Source organism: Cyprinus carpio, chromosome B1, assembly GCF_018340385.1.
Source record: "Cyprinus carpio isolate SPL01 chromosome B1, ASM1834038v1, whole genome shotgun sequence".
NCBI classification, from domain to species: domain Eukaryota; kingdom Metazoa; phylum Chordata; class Actinopteri; order Cypriniformes; family Cyprinidae; genus Cyprinus; species Cyprinus carpio.
Genome location: NC_056597.1, coordinates 8,256,832 through 8,276,759, shown reverse-complemented (window position 1 = coordinate 8,276,759; position 19,928 = coordinate 8,256,832). Strand labels below are relative to the sequence as shown.

At 35.0% G+C, this 19,928-nt stretch overlaps 2 protein-coding genes across 3 annotated transcripts; one reads left to right on the top strand and one right to left on the bottom strand.

Annotated features, from left to right (window-relative positions):
- The first annotated feature begins 835 nt into the window (after positions 1 to 835).
- Positions 836 to 3,840, top strand: LOC109090176 (tumor necrosis factor receptor superfamily member 11B-like). Of its 2 annotated transcripts, none has more exons than XM_042716445.1 (4): positions 836 to 950; positions 1,086 to 1,467; positions 2,181 to 2,360; positions 3,309 to 3,840. In XM_042716445.1, the coding sequence occupies exons 1-4, from the start codon at positions 948 to 950 to the stop codon at positions 3,608 to 3,610; spliced, it is 867 nt and encodes a 288-aa protein (XP_042572379.1). In that variant the 5' UTR covers positions 836 to 947; the 3' UTR covers positions 3,611 to 3,840. The 2 variants fall into 2 exon arrangements, with proteins under 2 accessions (XP_042572379.1, XP_042572378.1); XM_042716444.1 differs by having other exon boundaries at positions 1,086 to 1,473.
- Positions 3,841 to 9,787: 5,947 nt separating this feature from the next.
- On the bottom strand, positions 9,788 to 18,996 carry chmp2bb (charged multivesicular body protein 2Bb). Its single transcript, XM_042716443.1, has 6 exons — positions 18,832 to 18,996; positions 18,251 to 18,342; positions 16,845 to 17,039; positions 16,004 to 16,106; positions 12,891 to 12,997; positions 9,788 to 11,065 (listed from the first exon to the last, which is right to left on the bottom strand). The coding sequence occupies exons 1-6, from the start codon at positions 18,863 to 18,865 to the stop codon at positions 10,952 to 10,954; spliced, it is 645 nt and encodes a 214-aa protein (XP_042572377.1). The 5' UTR covers positions 18,866 to 18,996; the 3' UTR covers positions 9,788 to 10,951.
- Positions 18,997 to 19,928: the final 932 nt, after the last annotated feature.

Here is a 19,928-nt window from a genome sequence, read left to right as displayed (position 1 = left end):
AGTTCATATTATAAGAACCTCGGGGCAACAATATTGATTCTGACCCAAATCACGTCCTGAAAAAAAAAATAAAGAAAAGAAAACAACTGAAACCAGACTTAGCTGGTTGACTGTTTTTAGCTGGTTTTAGAGTGGTTTTGACCACATCTTTAGCTGATCAGGCTGGGAAACCAGCTAAGACCAGCCGACCAGCACCAGCCGGTCTCAGATGTGTTTTTAGCAGGGAATTTGTACTTTTACCATCTAATCGGTGATCCAAGATCTCAAAATTCAATCAAGTGAAACTGCATGGGGTCCCATCAGGACTGCCTATGCATAGGGCCCGGGATCTTGTGCAACGCCCCTGAACACAATGTATCTATTAACTATATTTGCATATTAATGTGTTTTTGGGACAACATGTAATGAAAAAAGAAGTGTAATAATGGGAGTAATAATTGACAAGATTTTCATAATAATATATAATATTTCATAGAATATTGAAATATAATTTCTTTCCCTGTTCATTTGTTATGTCTCCCAAAATGTGTAATAAACATGCTTTTAGTCCATATGAGGACATGAAATCAACGTCCTGTTTCGTAACAGAAAGTCAGATTTTGATTTGAAACCCAATAACATTTTCCTGAGATGTTGATTTATGACACACACAATTAAAAAATTAAAGAGAGATTTAAATGGTTATTGCAAAATATTATCATATTTCCATAAGAGTGTCACTAAATTAATTTAACAGTCTCACAGAAATTCACAAAAATATAATGTCCTCATATCTTAAGAGGTCTTAAGAGGCTAGTCCAGCAGATAAAATGACTCAGGCCTCTGCTCTAGTTTTAAGAAGTATGTTTAATAAGTATGAGTATGGTTTTGAGACAGGGGCGTGTCTGATGTGAGGATATAAGCGTGTGCACCGCGCGAATCAATAAAGCCCGACAGCAGCACGCGCGATGGTGAGTAGGCTAACCCATCAGATCATTCAGGATGATTCTTTAAAAGCTTAATATCTTTTATCTCACATTTAATTACCTATATTAATTTTTCACTATATAACACGTTTTCTCTTCGCTGCGCTTTGGTTTCTCTAGTTTCTCTTCACTGTAGTGCTTTTGCCGGTTCTGTCTGGAGCCGGACTGGCGGCGGATGAACCCACATACTGGCGCACGGATCCGGTCACCGGACAGCAGCTGCAGTGTAAAAAGTGTCCGCCGGGAACTCGTCTGGGCGCACATTGCACAAGCTCCCGCGAGACGGACTGCCTGCCGTGCGGCCCGGGTCTGTTCACGGAGTTCTGGAACTACATCCCGGACTGCCTGCGGTGCGACGCGTGCTCCGATCACCAGCAGGTCGTTCGACCGTGTAACGGAACCGTGAACACAGTCTGCGGATGTGAGGCCGGATTCTACTGGGATCAGCACTTCTGCAGGAGACACAGCGAGTGCAAACCGGGTCACGGAGTCAAAGCTTCAGGTGTGGGTGTGTAATTGTCAAAAATGTATTTATATTTTTATATTTATTACTTTTAAATTTAAATTAATAAAAAAATCATAACTCGCAATTATATCTTAATAACTATAACACAAATGTAGGCTAATATATATATACACACACACACACACACACACACACACACACACACACACACACACATATATATATATATATATATATATATATATATATATATATATATATATACATATATATATATATATATATATGTATATATAATTAAAAAAACTTAAATAAACTTAATATTACCATGATAAAAGACATTTGATGATTTATTTTATATAACATCAATAACTCACAGTTTTGTCTTAATATCATACATTTAATGATTTAATATGAATTTTATAGATAGGTAGATAGATAGATATTATTTAGATTCATATTAACACATTAAAGATTATTACATTTCATAACTCACAATATAATCTTTATAAAACCTTTTTTTCTCTCTTTTTTTGCAAAAAAAAAAAAAACGTTAAGTTCATTTAAAGACTCTGTGTGAACTGTTGATGTTCACTATCATTAAATTCTTAGTGGGTTTTGTCACACAACTGTTGTTTTGTTGGCTGTGGTCAGACTGCAGTAACAGTGTCTTGGCTTTATTCAAATGGTGATTCATGTGAAGTTGGATCACTGTGACTATTGTGTAATGTTTGATTATGTATCTGCAGGGACACCACACAGAGACACAGTGTGTGAGCTCTGTGCAGGTGGGCACTTCGCAGATGTCAGAAAGACGCATGCAGCATGCGTTACTCACAGCGCCTGCAAGACTGGTGAACAGCTGGTGCTGCCCGGATCCAGGTGGCATGATAATGTGTGTGCAACCTGTGACCAGCTCACACTAAAAGGTACAGGAACACATGTTCACAATTACATAGCAACTGCACAGACAACCACTCAGATCACAGACAACCACTCAAATCACCATAGCAACAGCACAGTCGACCACCCTGATGACCATAGTAACTGCACAGACAACCACTCAGATCACAGACAACCACTCAAATCACCATAGCAACGGCACAGTCGACAACCCTGATCACCATTGTAACTGCACAGAGAACCAACCTGATCACTATAGCAACTGCAACTGCACAGACAACCGCTCAGATCACAGACAACCACTCAAATCACCATAGCAACAGCACAGAAAACCACCCTGATCACCATAGCAACTGCACAGACAACCACTCAGATCACGACAACCACTCAAATCACCATAGCAACGCCACAGTTGACCACCCTGATCACCATAGTAACTGCACAGAGAACCAATCTGATCACTATAGCAACTGCAACTGCACAGACAACCACTCAGATCAGCATAGCAACTGCACAGACAACCACCCTGATCACCATAGCAACTGCACAGACAATCACCCTGATCACCATAGCAACTGCACAGACAACCACCTTAATCACCATAGCAACTGCACAGATAACCACGCAGATCACCATAGCAACTGCCTTTTTTAGTTTAAATCTCACAATTCTGAAAAATGTGAGGTACAACTGCACAGACAACCACCCTGATCACCATAGCAACTGCACAGACAATCACCCTGATTACCATAGCAACTGCACAGACAACCACCCTAATCACCATAGCAACTGCACAGATAACCATGGAGATCACCATAGCAACTGCCTTTTTTAGTTTAAATCTCACAATTCTGAAAAATGTGAGAGGTACAACTGCACAGACAACCACTCAGATCACAGACAACCACCCTGATCACCATAGCAACTGCATGTTGCAACTCTAAATTGACCCTCTGCTGGTGTTTTTCTTCCAGAATTGGTGGATTTATTTGAGCCGGTTCTGTCCGGTCTGCAGATTCAGTATGGGACTCCGATTGAGCATCTGAAGAAGTTAGTGAACCGCCGTCTGCGCAGGAAGAGGTTTGGCAAGCGAGCTGCGCTGCGGAGGGCCGAGGGTCCAGTGCAGTGGCTCCAGCTCTGGAACGACAAGATGCCAGAGGAGGCACCGCTGAACCTGCTGTCTATCTATCCATCCTATCTCCTCGCGGACAGAATCGCACACAAAATCCTGCGATTCCAGCATCACTGCAATAGCACTGCACTGCTAACATTATGACAGATGAATCCTGTTCACACTGCACTGAAACACACAATGCGATTTGCGTTTGATACTGTCTCGCCTGCTTTAAAGAATGTAGAAGTGCATCAGATTTTGTCCTGATCATTAACTACTTTGACAGCTGGATTAGTTTAAGGTTCCATTGAAGGATGTGTGACACTCAGATTGTTCTCATGCACTTTACAGTCTGTCCTGCTAATAAATTTCACATGCTTTATTGCACTAGACTCCACTGTTGAGCCGTAAGAATTATTTAATGTGTCTGGCTTCCCAGAGATTGTCTTATTATAGGGAGATAAGAGGGTCTGTTTTACTTACTATTGGAGAAAGCTTAACTGTCAACTTGGATCACGTGTGCCTTAATAACCAATCACATTACAGCCTTGACGTCACTGAATTTCAGTCAGGGTTGTGTGACACTCAATCGCTGTTTACGGATACTATAGGAATGAATGAGAAGTGCTGTTAGCTGAATCCCACCTGTCAAAAAAAGTCAGTGACTTCTCTTATAAAATGGCTTTTTTTTTTTTTTTTTTTTGGTGTAAATTCTAAAAATAGTTAAATGCAAAAGTATTGTTTAGTGTAAAACATGTTGGAGAATAGCCAATAGACTATGGAGTACTAAACCTGCAAAAACAATAAATAAATAAGCAAACAAATAAATAAATCTGTGCATAAATACACATATTCATGTTTAAATACATATATAAATAATTAAACGTGTGATGAAAGTAGTCAAATAAATAAAATAAATTGGTGGCCAAATGGAAAATGTTTAGGGAAATGCTAAACTCATCCTAACTGTTTTCTTCTAATCACTCATTTATTTCTGAATTTAGCTCCCCAATTATTTTTCTTGATTTCTTGATTTTCGTGATTAAAAGAAAACAGTTAGGAACAGTTTAGCATTTCCTTAAACATTTCCCATTTTTTTTAAACATTTCCCACCAATTTATTTAATTTATTTGGTTATTTTTATCACACATTTAATTATTTATATATGCATTTAAACAAGAATGGGTGTATTTATACAAAGATTTATTTATTTATTCATTTATTTATTTATTTGCATATTTATTTATTTATTTATTGTTTTTGCAGATTTAGTCCTCCATAATAGACTGTCGATTCATTAAATAATAACCTGTTTCCTCTAAAAAGCGTAGTGAAGCCTCTCCACCATTGACATGCATAAAACAATTTAAAAAACGGCCTCTGGTCTTCTTTCCTATGTACTGGCAAAACGGAAGCGTTCGCATTAGCCGTTACACTTTTTAGAAGGCTTGCCTTCTAGTGGCTTTGTGGCTTCAAGTGTCATCCGCTTCAAGCTATTTTTAGCTGTACGAAACAGCTTGTTTTGCTGCTTGATATTGCAAACTGCTGTGTCTTTCCATATTATTTTAAAGGGGTCATATGATGCGATGTCAAGTTTTTCTTTCTCTTTGGAGTGTTACAAGCTTTTGGTGCATAAAGAAGATCTGTAAAAGATCCCTGAAGTTACAAAGACTTAAGTTTCAAACCCAAAGAGATATTCTTTATAAAAGTTAAGACTTGTCCACGCCCCCTTAAAACGCCTCATTTAAACACACTCCCACATGTCTATGTCACGATGTGGGAAGATTTGCATAACACCGCCCAAATGTTCACACAAAGAAAGAAGGCGTAACCTCTGATTCTCGCTGTTGCTGCCGGCACCATGTTGTGGAGACGCTGTTTCGTTGTGAAAATACTTTCTTTGGCCTTCCAAAAGAGCTTTCCGTTTTGAAAAAATAGGTGAACAGCTATTGTTGTACCGATCGGCCGCCTGCCGATCAATTTTTACATACATTTTTTGTTCAGAACAACTTACTAGACTTTTGTTGCCGTGTTAATTTTTGGGAAACCTTGTCAGGTATATGGTAACAGTTTTAGTTAAAAGGCATCAGAATACAAGAAATGGCTTCTACTCCAGTAAAATTTTTCCACATTTTTTTGCTTCGGACGCCCATGCCCAATTCTGGCATTTTTTTTTCTTCTCACAAGTCTTTATATAATACTTTACATCTCGCAATTTTTTTCTAAGAATTCTGATTTTTTTCATGTAATTCTGACTTTTCTCATAGCTTAATTCTGAGTTTATATGTCACGTTTGAAACCTTTATTTTAAGAGTGAACATTTGGCTACATGTCCTGGATGATTTATAGACATACTAGCTATTTTCAGACTTCATGTAACATGGTTTGTATCTTCATCATTAACTAATTGTGGTCAGCGGTTTCATCCACTCAATTTTTTATTTTTTTTTTGAAAATGTATTTGGCGTCAGTGATGGTCTATATCTGCTTTAACTCAAATATGAAGAGCTGATGTTTGTGGTCTTTTCTGTGAAAGAGCCGGCTGTGTACTTGTTTGCATACTGCTATTCTTGGAGATCTTTATTTGTAAAAACAAACATGCTAATATTCACAAAGATGGTGTACATTATGAACCGCTCGTACACAAATAGAGGTGGATGAGCTAGACGTGACACCAAACCATTATGAAAATATCACAGCAGTTCATGTGACTCATCCAAAGTTCAGCCAAAAAATGAAAACGTGCTCACCCTCAGGCCATCCGATGTGTAGATTGCATCACTGTCTCAGCAATGGATGCTCTGCAGTGAATGGGTGCCGTCAGAATGAGAGTCCAAACAGCTGATAAAAACATCACAATAATCCACAGCACTCTAGTCCATCAGTTAACATCTGGAGAAGACAAAAGCTGAAACAAATGCATCAAGATGTTTTTAACTCAAATACATTGAGTCCATAATCAATAATAACGCTTCCTCCAGAGGAGTAAATTTTCTTTTTTGGGTGAACTATTCCTTTAACTGACCAAATGGAATAGAATAAACATCAAGAAGATGAATACTGAACATTTGTTAACATTTTAGACAATCACCTTTTATCTGTGTTTCTGAAAAAGCTCTTTTCCATCTAATGACAGACAATATTGATATAAAAAAGATTTTGTAAAATAAAACAAATTCACACATCGAAATTAATGTAATGAATAAAAAAGTGAAATTTTTGCATTTATTTTCATAAACAAATTAAAAGAATTAAAAAATATTATTCTAAATAATGATTCTTGTTAGATATTTGTTAGATATTTGTTATTGTAACACAACAATTTTAGATGTTTCAGTTAACAAAATCTTTTAATATATATATATATATATATATATATATACACACACACACATACACAGTGGTGTGAAAAAGTGTTGGCCCCCTTCCTGATTTCTTATTTTTTTGCATGTTTGTCACACTTTAATGTTTCAGATCATCAAACTAATTTAAATATTGGTAAAAGATAACACACGTAAACACAACATGCAGTTTTTTAAATGAAGGTTTTTATTATTAAGGGAAAACAAAATCCAAAACTACATGGCCCTGTGTGAAGAAGTGTTTGTAACATCTTTGTGAAATTTATTTGAATTTTATTTTTTGAGTTTGTGTTGTTGTCGGTGTTAAGGCTGTACCACTCTTATAAGCATTTTGTACACTCTCAGAAAAAGGGTACAAAGGCTGTCAATGGTGTGATACCTTTTTAAAAATGGTAATTATATGCACCATTTAGATACAAATATGTACTTTTTTGGTATTAATGTGCACATTTAAGGTACTATTATGCATCTTTTAGAAGTAAATAAGGTACAAAAGAGTACAGTGCCCCGGCATTCTTTATGACATCCAGCGTTAAACACACACACACACACACACACACACACACACACACACACACACACACACACTGCAGTCCATTCTCAAGCAGGCCTGCTTCTGTCACGAACACACAGCCTTCTGCATGATGAAACAATACCAAACTGGTTTCATCAGCCAGGAACGTCACCATGTCATCATCATCTGGATAAATATCTATATATGGTTATTAACTGACTCAGTATTTTAAGATCAGTATTTTAAGTTGTAAGGAAGCAAGACGGGCAAGTTTGAGATTAACAAATATTATGCATTAACAAGAACAGCATACAAACTCCTCACGAGTGTGGCAATGTAACATTGCCCAATTTTTAGTTTTTAGTAATTTTTGAGGTATTTATGATAATTGTTTCATTATTTATTTGCCTCAAACTTATTCATATTTTATATAAAATGATAAAATTTTATGTAAAATGCACTTTAATATGCATTTTGTAAAAAGTATTTGCGTGCGCTTGTCACTGCAGCTCCAGACGTTCAAGGAGGCTGGAAGGATTGTGCTATGTGCATCTTGTGTCTCTCTGTGAAATGGAGTGAAAATGGGAGGGTGACACATTTTTCAGTAATCCTCAAAGGACTCCTACACTAGTGGCAGTTTTTTGGGTTTGAAGTGAGTAAGCTGTCAAATTGAGATAAATGCTTCCCAACGACCGTAACCAAAAAAAGTTTATATCATCTCAGACTCAAGTCTCCCAACTATTGTACTTTTTGAAAAACAGGATTAAGGTCAGAGAAACAGTTTTTTTTTAAATATATATATACATATCCAAAGGAATATGTAAAAGACCATCTCTATACTGTCAACTCTGGCCTACTGGAGACTTCAGTCACTGGAATTCTGGTTATATCAGGTTGTTTATATAATATTTATATAATTATTATTATTATGTTAATATAATTATTATAATATTATTAACCTTTTTCAAATCGTAGGAAATTTTCCACAAATCTAGACAACACTGATCTTAAATGTTGTACTAAACGCTAAGAAAAAATAAAAAATAAAATAATATACAGGTCAATGTACATTACTGTTTGGGTCAGTAAAATGTTATATTTACATATGTATATGTATATATATATATATATATATATATGTGTGTGTGTGTGTGTGTGTGTGTGTGTGTGTGTGTGTGTGTGTGTGTGTGTATATGTATAGTATATATATATATATATATATATACACACATATACAGTACAGACCAAAAGTTTGGAAACATTACTCTTTTTAATGTTTTTGAAAGAAGTTTCTTCTGCTCATCAAGCCTGCATTTATTTGATCAAAAATACAGTAATATTGTGATATATTATTACAATTTAAAATAATTGTTTTTAAATTTATTATACTTTAAATTATCATTTATTTCTGTGATGCAAAGCTGAATTTTTAGGATCATTATCACATGATCCTTTAGAAATCATTCTAATATGATGATTCATTATCAAAGTTGGAAACAGTTCTGCTGCCTAATATTTTTTCAGAACATGTGATACTTTTTTAGGATACTTTGATGAATAAAAAGTAAAAAAAAAAAAAAAAAAAAAAGCTATGTTTTTAAAATATAAATATTTTGTAATAACAATATACACTACTGGTCAGCAATTTGGGGTCAGTAATTTTTTTTTTCTTTCTTTTTTTTTTTTTAAATAAAATCAATACTTTTATTCAGCAAGGATGTGTTAAATTGATAAAAAGTGATAGTAAAGAAAATATATTATTAGAATATATATTATTAGAATTTTATTTTTATTTTGAATAAATGCAGTTCTTTTTAACCTTTTATTCATCAAACATATTAGACAGCAGAACTGTTTCCAACACTCATAATAAATCAGAATATTAGAATGATTTCTAAATGATCATGTGATAGACTGGATGTTACATGTGACACTGAAGGCTGGAGTAATGATGCTGAAAATTCAGCTTTGCATCACAGGAATAATTTTTTTTTTTTTTTTAAAGTATATTCAAATAGAAAACTATTATTTTAAGTTGTAATAATATTTCACAATATTACTGTTTTTTTTTTTTTTTTTGTTTTTGATAAATTAAGTGTTGGTTTGATGAAGAGACTTCTTTCAAAAACATTAAAAATAGTAATGTTTCCCAACTTTTGGTCTGTACTGTATATAGATAAATGCTTATATATATTATGTTTAACTGTAACTGTTAACTGTCAAATCTTTTTTATTTGCATCCTTGTTGAATAAAAGTATATATTTTTTTTTAAATGAGGAAAAATAAAAAAAATAAATCTAACCCTAACTGACCCCAAAATTTTCAAACAGTGTACTTTTCTGTTAAATGGGTAACAAGTGTAAATATTTAAGCATGTTTTGGCTCTGCCCTCTAGTGGTAAATGAATACTTAAACAAATAATGTCCCACTTTTCTACAAAAAGAAAACACAAAGAACGGAGATATCGTTAAAAATTTTTATTAATGGTTAATGGGGTATACAATCCCCTTATATCTGAACAATACCGGTCAGTGAACAAATTCTAAAAAGTTAAATCGTCACCCATATTCCAAAACTCTCACTGTGGATTACGCAATAAACAATCTCAAACTTTTCATGCCTACATTATTTACATCCTTACGATAGACTGCAGTGCATAACCAACGTCAGCCTATATACAACTTCTGTGGATAATTCCAAAGATCAAGCTCAGAGCGCTGCGATCTCGTGCCATTTACAATATCAACCCTTACTTTGGTCACAATTGACAATAAACAGGAACCTTCCGAGCATCTCTGAAGTCTTGATCAATGCACTTACACAGCCTCAAGAGAAAAACCACACACACTGTCAACCCAAGAACTCAGGCACATGAGAAATGAAGGAGAGCACCCATCTTCAAATAACGTGTTCAACCGGAACACACTTCTCAAGATTTGGCATCGCCCCTGAAAAGCAGCTAAATAAAATATGTGCACTAAAAATATCCAAAATGAATCTAGAAGACAAACCAAATCATTTCCTATTCACAAACGGACCGAAGGTGAGAACAGGAAACTAAAGGTGTGACTCACACAAGTGTTTTGTCATGCACCGAGAGAACAGCAAGGTACCGTAAGGACAAGACAAAATGCGGCAAGACTAAAGATGCAGCCCTGTCACTTCTTATGTTTACAGAGGTAGAGTTCTCCTGTCAAACTTGTTTACACCAATGTGATTTTCTGAGTTGTGGATCAAAGAGACAGAAGTTGTAGATTTCAGGGGAACGCATCCGCCTTAGTCTGGAAGGCATTGTATGTATTCATTTACAACATGTGTATTCAAACATTTTTATTGTTATTTTCGTCCTTCTAAAGCCAGATGAAACAGTGATTCACCTGAAAGAGTCATAATCAACTTCAATAGTCGTCTCTCATTGTCATAAATAAATAATAAAAAATTGCATTTGCCATCTGTGGCACGTTATCCCAGAGTAGGCAAGTCCGTGACTGTGAATGTAAGCTTTTGGACTGTCCATGTATCAGCATCTGTGTCTATGTATTTGTATTGGGTATGAATATACTGTAATGTGTGTTTGTGTGTTGCCAGGCAGTAATCAGGTGTTTGTGTGCGTGTGTGTGTGAGCACTAGTCTACTCCAAGAGCTTTGAGCTGTCTCTCAATCTCCTCATCTGATATCCCATCTGCTTTGGATGTAGCGGCGCTTGGTTGCTTTCGGGCAGCTGAAGGGGCATGAGCCATCTGCAGGGGAAACAAAAAAATCCATTACGGATAAAAATGCAAAGTGATGGATAGTGCGTCTGGCTGCAATCCAAGACTCAATAGTCACGACACTTCACTGCGTAGGCCGTAGGGTACAGAAAACGTTAATTCTCTATGGATTTCATTCTCTAAAATTAAAAATGTACAAAAGTTTTCACACAGAAATTATGATTAATCAATAAGTTCACACTTTAATTAAGTGTTGTTTAAAAAGGACCAGTACTTCGGCACTAAGTCAATACTGAAAAGTTACCAAAACTGAATGATACAGTCTTTTTGCAGTACTGATAATTTGGTTCGTGCCCAGAGGATGCTGCTTTTAAATATTGCGTTGCGTATCAGTGTGAAGGTTTCTATTTATACATTTTTGCAATTGAGCCACTGTCACAAATCAGTGGTTTTTAAGTTAGTCAGAATCCACCAGTGGTTTTGTTCAGCACAAGCCTACTGAGTTCTGCTCCAGTGATTCTAACAAGACTTTCTGTATTTAACCCATTCACCACTGGAATGAAAGATTTATCCATGCTGTGTGGATGAGCAAATGTGTATTATTTAAAGATTTTGCTGCGTGTTCTCTTAGACAAGAGTGCAGAACTTAAGGAAACATTTGCAAAGAGTGACAAATAGCTGTACATATGACATTGTGCAGAACACCCTTATATGGAGATAGGGCTGGCTTTATGCAAATTAAGAGGCATTTATGCACATATACCCCATGTAAAGTTTACATAAAAAACGTGACTTGAACAAACATTTATGCAAATATTACTTAATGAAATTTACTGTTGTGTGGTATATTTTTCTGCTTGCATCGGTGGATAGGGATTTTATAGTTACATGAATATTATGGCTGCACGATATATTTAAAAAACAACAACAACAAAAAAACCATGATATGTGGTAAATTTGTTGGATTATTTGATGGCCGTGATAAGATTAGTTGGTCAAATCTATTTGAATTATATTAAAGTATTTTTGTTTTTATTCAAGACTGATCTCTCTTTTTCTTTCCAGTTGAAGAAAACAAACCACAAAATCTTGTATTGAAGTGACATTCTGAAAAAAAAGCATTATCCGGGATTACTGTAAATCAAATGCAAAATCTAAATGAAGGCTTAAACATGGGCTTATTTATTTAAATTATGAGGAGGTTGGAGCTTTGACTGCATTTGCAACATGATCTTTTCTCATATTGCTTCTTTCATTATAGTTACAAATCAATCTAAATGTTGCAAGCTTATTTAGATCAAAACCTGAACCACTGGATTGCTGCTTTGGTGCTGTCTGGGAAGAGGGTTAGAGCTAACCATGCATGCAGACTTTTTTTTTTTTTTCAACAGTTTTCGTGCTCAGACAGATAAAAGAGGTTTGGCATATTTTTATGAATAGACACTGTGGCCTACAGGTTTTGAATCCACTTCTGATTAGGCATGGCCATCACATTTAATGCCAAAAATACTTCCACACAACTGAGGTACTTCCTCATTTTGGCCTTATTTGAATGCAAAAAACATTTGTAGGTTCAGTTGTAGGTTCTCTGCTTTACACTGCATCACTGTCACATATGATACACATATGCATAATCATATGCCAGGTATTTTCTCTGCATCTCCTTGAAGTCTATGGATTAATGCATTGAAATCATATACTGCAATGCATTTTTTTTTAATTCAATAAACTGTGCAGCCTTTATGGACACAAATGGATTTCAACACTAATGCACAACAGTAATAAGTCTGTTTATTGAATCTGGTGCCTCAACATGGTTTGATTGATGATGCCCATATAATCTTTCACTTCTTACCTTTCCTGAGATCTCAATTCCAATTTCATCCAACACCTGATTCACAATGTCCTGAGATTCTTCCTCATCACCAGAATCCTCAAAGATCTCATCCAGTGTGTCATTCACTGCAAGTAGGCACAAACAGAAAAAAAAAAAAAGTCTTAAAAAAAACAAGCATTACAATCAAATTATGTTGTGGTTTGTTAAAAAAACAATGAGAACCGTATACAAATCCAACTCAAGTTGGCTACAGGTGCAGAAAACAACGTAAAAAAAGGTGCACCCGAAACCAAAATGTTAAAAAGCTCAAGATTAATTATTTTCTTTTTTTTTGCATTCACGAGAGTCTCTTATGCTCACTAAGACTACATTCAGAGAGTGAAATATTATTATTTAAAATAACTGAATTTATTTGAAAATGTAATTTATTCCTAGGAATATTCTTATTATTCCTGTGATGGTAAAGCTACTTTTTCATCAGCCATTACCAGTCTTCAGTGTCACCCTTCAGAAATCATCCTATTATATGCTGATATGCAGCTTAAGAAACATTTCTAATTAGGGATGCACCGATACCGATACTGGTGATTCTGTACTCGTAGGCTACTCGTTAAAATGCCCCAATACCACGCAGCATGTGAACAGTACCGTATCCAGACTATGGGCCCTATCATACACCCGGCACAATGCGACGCAAGGCGCAGCGCAAGTGTGTTTGCTAGTTTCAGTCCGGCGCCGTTCGCATTTTCCTGTCCAGCGCCATGTTGTTTAATTAGCAAATCCATTTGCGCCCATTTGTGTGCCCATGGGCGTGCTGGTCTAAAAAAGAGGTGTGTTCAGGCACATTGCTATTTTAAGGAGCTGAAAAGTGTTTTTGCTTTGTCATTTAAAGAGCGTGTTAATAGAGGCAGGTCCACAACGAGGGTACACGCTGTTTATTAAACACAGGGATGCACAGCAGCACACAAAAATGCCAAATATTAAAAATTAAAGGATTGCAATGCATAAGAATTTTTTGTAGGCTACATAAATATAAAAACGTCTACATGTCATAATGGATAGTCATCACATGTATCAGAATTAGGCTATCTATTTGCTGGCACACGAGCAGCTCTGTTTCATCTCGGAGACGCGTTCTGTCTTTGCGCTTGCCAAATTCCACCGTGTAAATAGCAAATCCATCATGGCACGAGCGCAACTGGCTCTTAAAGGGAATGGAAGATGAGACTCTGATTGGTTTATTACATGTTACGCCCAAAAAACACCCATTACTCATTAAGAGAATAGGGACAACCCGTTTAGACCATGCGCCCGGGCGCCCCAACCGTTTTTCCATCGTTAAAATAGCAAAAGTGGATTTGGACACGCCCTGAGTGCACCTGCGCTGTGCGCTTTACACTTTGCGTTTAGATCGTTAAAATAGGGCCCTAAGAAACACTGACAACAGAACAACAGAGAGAAGAAGGGAGTTATTAAATATTAAGGATGTCTAGGAGGTATATGTATGCAATTAAAATAATGTTAAACATTCAATATTCATGCCTGTATATCTGATGGTGGATTGAGTGCATGGCGGCGCAGATGTACAAGCTTTTTGAGCGAGACATCACTGGAACGTTTGTAGTTTTGTCAGATATGTCAAAAACGAGCAAGTAAACCAATGCAAAAGTTATTTAACGGTAAGGAGAGAGAGAGAGAGAGAGAGAGAGAGAGAGAGAGAGAGAGAGAGAGAGAGAGAGAGAGAGAGAGAGAGAGAGAGAGAGAGAGCACACTTCTGTTGAGTGATCAGTATTGCTTTTCTCTTTAGCACACCCATCATTTGGATTAAAACTAAATCATAAATATAACACTAAATGTATAGGGGCATTCACTATAAACGTTTACTTTAAACGTCAAGCATACACGACTTTATGGTAAAAGTTAAACTAGCAGCCGGTTGAGATGCTAAACAAATCGCGAATCATTTAGGGGTAGGTGTTTATATAAATGCATGTCTGAGGGGAACTTACTGTCTTTAGAAAAGTTTAGATGGTATTTTTTCTTTCCCTCTTGCCTCTTTATAAGGCATATTTAAGTTCATAAGTGAAGCACTGCTTTGTTTACAGTGGAAACCAGGGAAACGCTTTAAGCGCCACCTGCTGGCAGAGAGTGAATCTGCGTCTCATTCAGCTTGTCTGCTGTTTCTGTTACATGCAGATATTTTTATGTTTAGTTTCACAAAACTTTAGTCAAACAATTCTGTTTTTGCTTCAGATTTTGAAATTATACAATCTAATTTAAATTAAAAACTGCTCATGTTGCATGTATGCAGCATCTTTGTTTGGATCATGATTAAAGTGGGGTGGTTGCCTTTAAATTTAAATGGAAAGAGCACAGACAAAGCCTTATTTTGTTTATATGAAGATATTTATTTTATTCGCGTTATTTATTTGATTTGGGGCTTGTTTTAAAATTTAAATTTAGTTTTGTTATTTACGTATAAATTATATTTAAATTCTGTCATTTAGCAGACGCTTTTTATACAAAGCGACTTACAAATGTGGAAATAGAGGTATCATATCGGTACTCGGTATCGGCAAGTACGAAAAATAAATGTATCGTTTGTATGTATTTTTGTGGAAACATGATAGATTTTTCCCCAGAATTCTTTGATGAATAGAAAGTAGAAAAGAACAGGATTTGTTTGAAATGTAAATCTTTTGTAACATAAATGTCTTTACATTTTGACCAACCAAATGGACACTTGCTGAGTAAACTTATTAATCTATTTAAACAATCCCAAACTTTTGAAGTCTTTACTGTCATGTTTTATCAATTTAATACATACTTCCTGAAAAGTATTAATTTATTTTCAATCATAATGACCCTAATCTTTTGAATGGTAACAGTGTGTACAAATTATTTTGGGGCAATGATATTAGTGTGCACTCATTTCCTCTTTTTTTCACTTATTTCTTTTGGAAACAACAAGCTATTCATCATTAGAGTCACTTTGGTTTAAAAAAAAAAAAAAAAAAAAAAAAAAAAAGGTTGCCCAAAACACTTCCTTCCTTCTTTTGACATTATTTTATAAAAACCCACTAACAAAATCACCCACAATAGCAATAAATATATAAATAAAAACATCTTACTCATCTCTTCTGTCATGTCCATCTTTGCTGTCTCTTTCTGGAAGTTCTGCAGGGTCTGCATTGTCTTCTTCGGATCCATCTTTTTGTTGACAGCTTGCATTGTCTGTTAGTTGTTTTGAGAAAGGCAGAGACACAAAGAAATGAGTCCCTGTTTGATTCATGCCCATTTTAGAATTTTGCACTTTAGGCTACTCATACAAAGAATAATGGCTGTGTATCGACATGCCACTATACTGTGCCAGATATGCATTTATAGATCAACATATACGCTCAAAATAGTACAAATTCTAATAAAACCAAAACCACATAGGTCATAACACAGATAATTAATAGAGCTGTTAAGTTGCACACAATGTCAATTTGCAGCCCTAGCTGGAAACAAACTAGCATTTGCTAGCTATGACTTCCCTTTGGGAATTTATAATGGGGTTTATGAAAAGTGGTTTTCCATTTATGAATAAGGTTAAAATTACTTTAAGTTCCTTTGGCATTAAAGAGAATTTCACAAACAAAATAGGAAAGTTGCTTCCGTTAATGTTTCCCACAGTCCTTATTTTACTCATAAATCCAAAACCATAACTCAATAAACCCATTAGAAATTCCAGAGGGAATCCATGGCTTGAAAAAGTTAATTCTCCTTGGTTTTGAGGACTACAGAATGAACGGCCCTATTTACTTAAATGTGAAATCACAGCAGTTTCACACAATATTCAACCCAACTTAGCTTTAAATCACTGTCAGGACTGCCTAAAATGAACTGAGCTACAATTCATGATTCATGGGGCTTGGGACAAACTTTTATAAATGTTATCATGAGTTTAAAAAGACAGAAGGGTCTTACTTTGGTGGTTGTAGCCATGGCACCAGCCATCTTCATTTGGGAGTTCATTAGCTTGGTTTGTGTTGACATGGAGGTGACCTTAGAGCTGACGGCATATGTACGTGTTTTCTGTTTCCTCACTTGAACAAGTTGCTTGGCTAAAACTTTACAGGCATCTCTGTTCCCGGTCTTTGCCATTTTCTTGATTTCCATCTCCTGTGATAAAGAAAACAAATAGCAGAAAACAGTTAGAGATGGACCTACTGGCATTAGAATTGAATTACACAGTTATCCAGAATGAGACTTATTGGTGAGAGCAGAAGAAGGTTGTGTTTTATTTGTATAATGCTTTTATTAGATAAAATGCAGCTCAAAGTGCTTCACAGATGAGAACAAAAAATATTAAAGTGAAATGGCCTAGTGTATGTGAGATGATTTCAATGTGATTTTTTTTATTTTATTTTATTTTTTTGTGCAAGAAACCCAGAAAAATCTGCTTTTGCAGAAAGAATTACACCATAAAAATGCTACAGAAGAAGAAGAAGAAAAAAAAACAGTTGGTTTGGTTAACTGTAAGTTACCTTGCCAAATATAGTAAACTTCAAATGGTTTAACATCACATTACATTTAATTTTACTGTAAAAAATAAAAAAAAATACAATAAAAAAACCTTTAATTATATATGATTACATAATATTTTATATGAATAACTTTGTTTATTCATATTTTGTTATCAGCAATGCACATTTTTGTTTAATTTTCGGTTGCTTAGTTGAAATATTTATATTTTTGTTATTTAGTTCAAGTTTATTGCATTGTTTTAGTGTTTATATATAAGCACACTTACGATGAGTCATCATATGGCTTTTTAATTTACCTTTATAATAACCTGTATTTTTATGATGTTTATCAGTTCACTTAAAGGTAAAAAGTAGATTTTGGTTGTTCGAGTAGATTAATTAATGAATGAAAATTAAATCTCTTAATGAAATATACAGTCGTAAAATATAGAGTCACCAATACGTCACTGTATAATACCTAAAACACTGTCACAGTGTTTATAAACTTGAATCTATGGCAACCTCATCTGCCGCTTTTTAGCATACAATTTCCAGGATATTTTAACAGCGTACAATGATAGTTATGTTTACACTGGTATGAGCGTATGAATGGTATGAAGGGTGGTGGCTATAAGAAAAGCATAAAAGTTTCCACCAGCAACTTCTGAAAGAAACACTGTCACAATGGCACAACCTGCCTTATCTAAACTCAAAACAGCATCACGAGCTGTGAGTCATAATCTTTTGACACACTAAGGTCCTCTGCGACATGAATGACATAACCTCGTGATCTCACAGACCTCAGTGGTAAGAAAGGGGAACATTTGGCATCATATTCACGTCACATTGATGGGTGGGGATTCTCACCAGCTGTTTTTCCTGTCTTTCCAGTGCTGTCCGGTCTCTTGCAATCTGTCTCTGCGTTCCCCGCAACTCTTTGTTCTGTTCTTTAATAACATCTGTATTATGAGAGGAGACATAGTTATCGATCGCCATTTAAATCATCAATGCTGAAATGTATGAGTCATATAGCAAATTAATGTATGGGGACTAAGTCAATAAAAAGTCATTTTAGACCATTTAAGGTTACAGGAAAGGCCCAGTGATTTTACAAACGATTAAATTTGTTTTATAGACCATCTTTGAGCCGATAATTTAAATAATAACTGTTAAGATCAAGTTAAGGTCAAGAAAATTCTAAATGTTTTCGGTTGCAGCTGTCCAAACACACATTCCAGAACAAAAGACACTTCTGTGTTAGTTAGCATAGTGGACTAAAAATATCTCGAAGGCCCTAAAATGACCCAAAAATTTCTCAAAAGAGATTCCACGTATTAAACAAATTAACAGTGTTAGTATTAACAAACCAGTCGATGGTTGACGTAAGAGTGTTGCTGGGCGGTTTTGACCAAACAAACAAACCCTCAGAGCAACAGCAAGAAACTTACCATCAACGGTCTTTTTCTTGAATAACGATGCCATAACTGCAACGAACTCCGTCGACCACGAAAGTAACAGAAAGTAAGTATATCACAATGACTAAAATGAAGCGCGGGTCGCGTATCAAAATATCATGTCTATTTCCTGGTTCTTGGCAAGGAGGCGGTAAACTTGTGTCCTTCTGCGGTGATTATTTAATTTTGATTGGTGAAAATTGCCGTGACGTTGCATTCAAGTTATCCAATCATAACATTCATGTTGACAAGAACCGCCCATGTCGTGCTCACAAACAAAATACGGATTGGATTTATTTTGCCTTTAAAACATATAGTATAGTTCTCCAGTAAATAAACAAATATGAAACTAACATAATTAAGATTGATAATTTAATTATATTAAAAATAAATACTTAAAAATGCATATAACTAACATAATTAAGATTAATAATATAAGTAATAAAGTAATATATATATATATATATATATATATATATGACTTAATATAAACTAAATATTTACCAAAAATATATTTGGCATCATTCAATATTGTACATGCATTTTAACATGTGTTAGTGTCTATGGCTACTTTAGTTGCTATTCATATTTTTACCTGTATTTTTCACATTGATTTTGCAATGCCATATGTTCTTGTCATGTAAATACATTTATACTAAATGCAAACATTTCACTCTAATAATGTCAAACATTTTTTTATATAACTGCATTATTTGTTATATACTTGTATAATTAATTTATTATTGTTTAAGTCAAAATTTGATTTGTTTGATTAAAATAAATAAATAGAATAAATAGATAAAGTAATAACTTATATTATATTTATAATAGTGCAGTATTAGTGAATCGAAAACAAAATAGTATGTAATTTAATATAAACTAAATATTTTCAAATTAATATTTTACATTTATCTCCCATGATGATGATCATATTTGGGGGTCCGTTGCATTTAGAAAAGATTTAAAACTCCTGCTCTAGTACATTTGAATAGACGTATCCATGTTTATGACGACGAAAGGCAGCCAATCACAGCGCAGAGATTTGACGCATGCTCGGGTGTGGATCCTTCTCTCGGCAGCTGTTCGTATAT

Coding starts and splice junctions, on each gene's coding strand:
- LOC109090176 (XM_042716444.1), top strand. Junction 1,474..2,180: donor AGTCAAAGCTTCAGGTGTGG/GTGTGTAATTGT, acceptor ATGTATCTGCAG/GGACACCACACAGAGACACA. Junction 2,361..3,308: donor TGACCAGCTCACACTAAAAG/GTACAGGAACAC, acceptor TTTTTCTTCCAG/AATTGGTGGATTTATTTGAG.
- chmp2bb (XM_042716443.1), bottom strand. CDS start 18,865: ATGGCATCGTTATTCAAGAAAAAGACCGTTGATG. Junction 17,040..18,250: donor AAAGACAGGAAAAACAGCTG/GTGAGAATCCCC, acceptor TCTTTATCACAG/GAGATGGAAATCAAGAAAAT. Junction 16,107..16,844: donor CCATGGCTACAACCACCAAA/GTAAGACCCTTC, acceptor AACAACTAACAG/ACAATGCAAGCTGTCAACAA.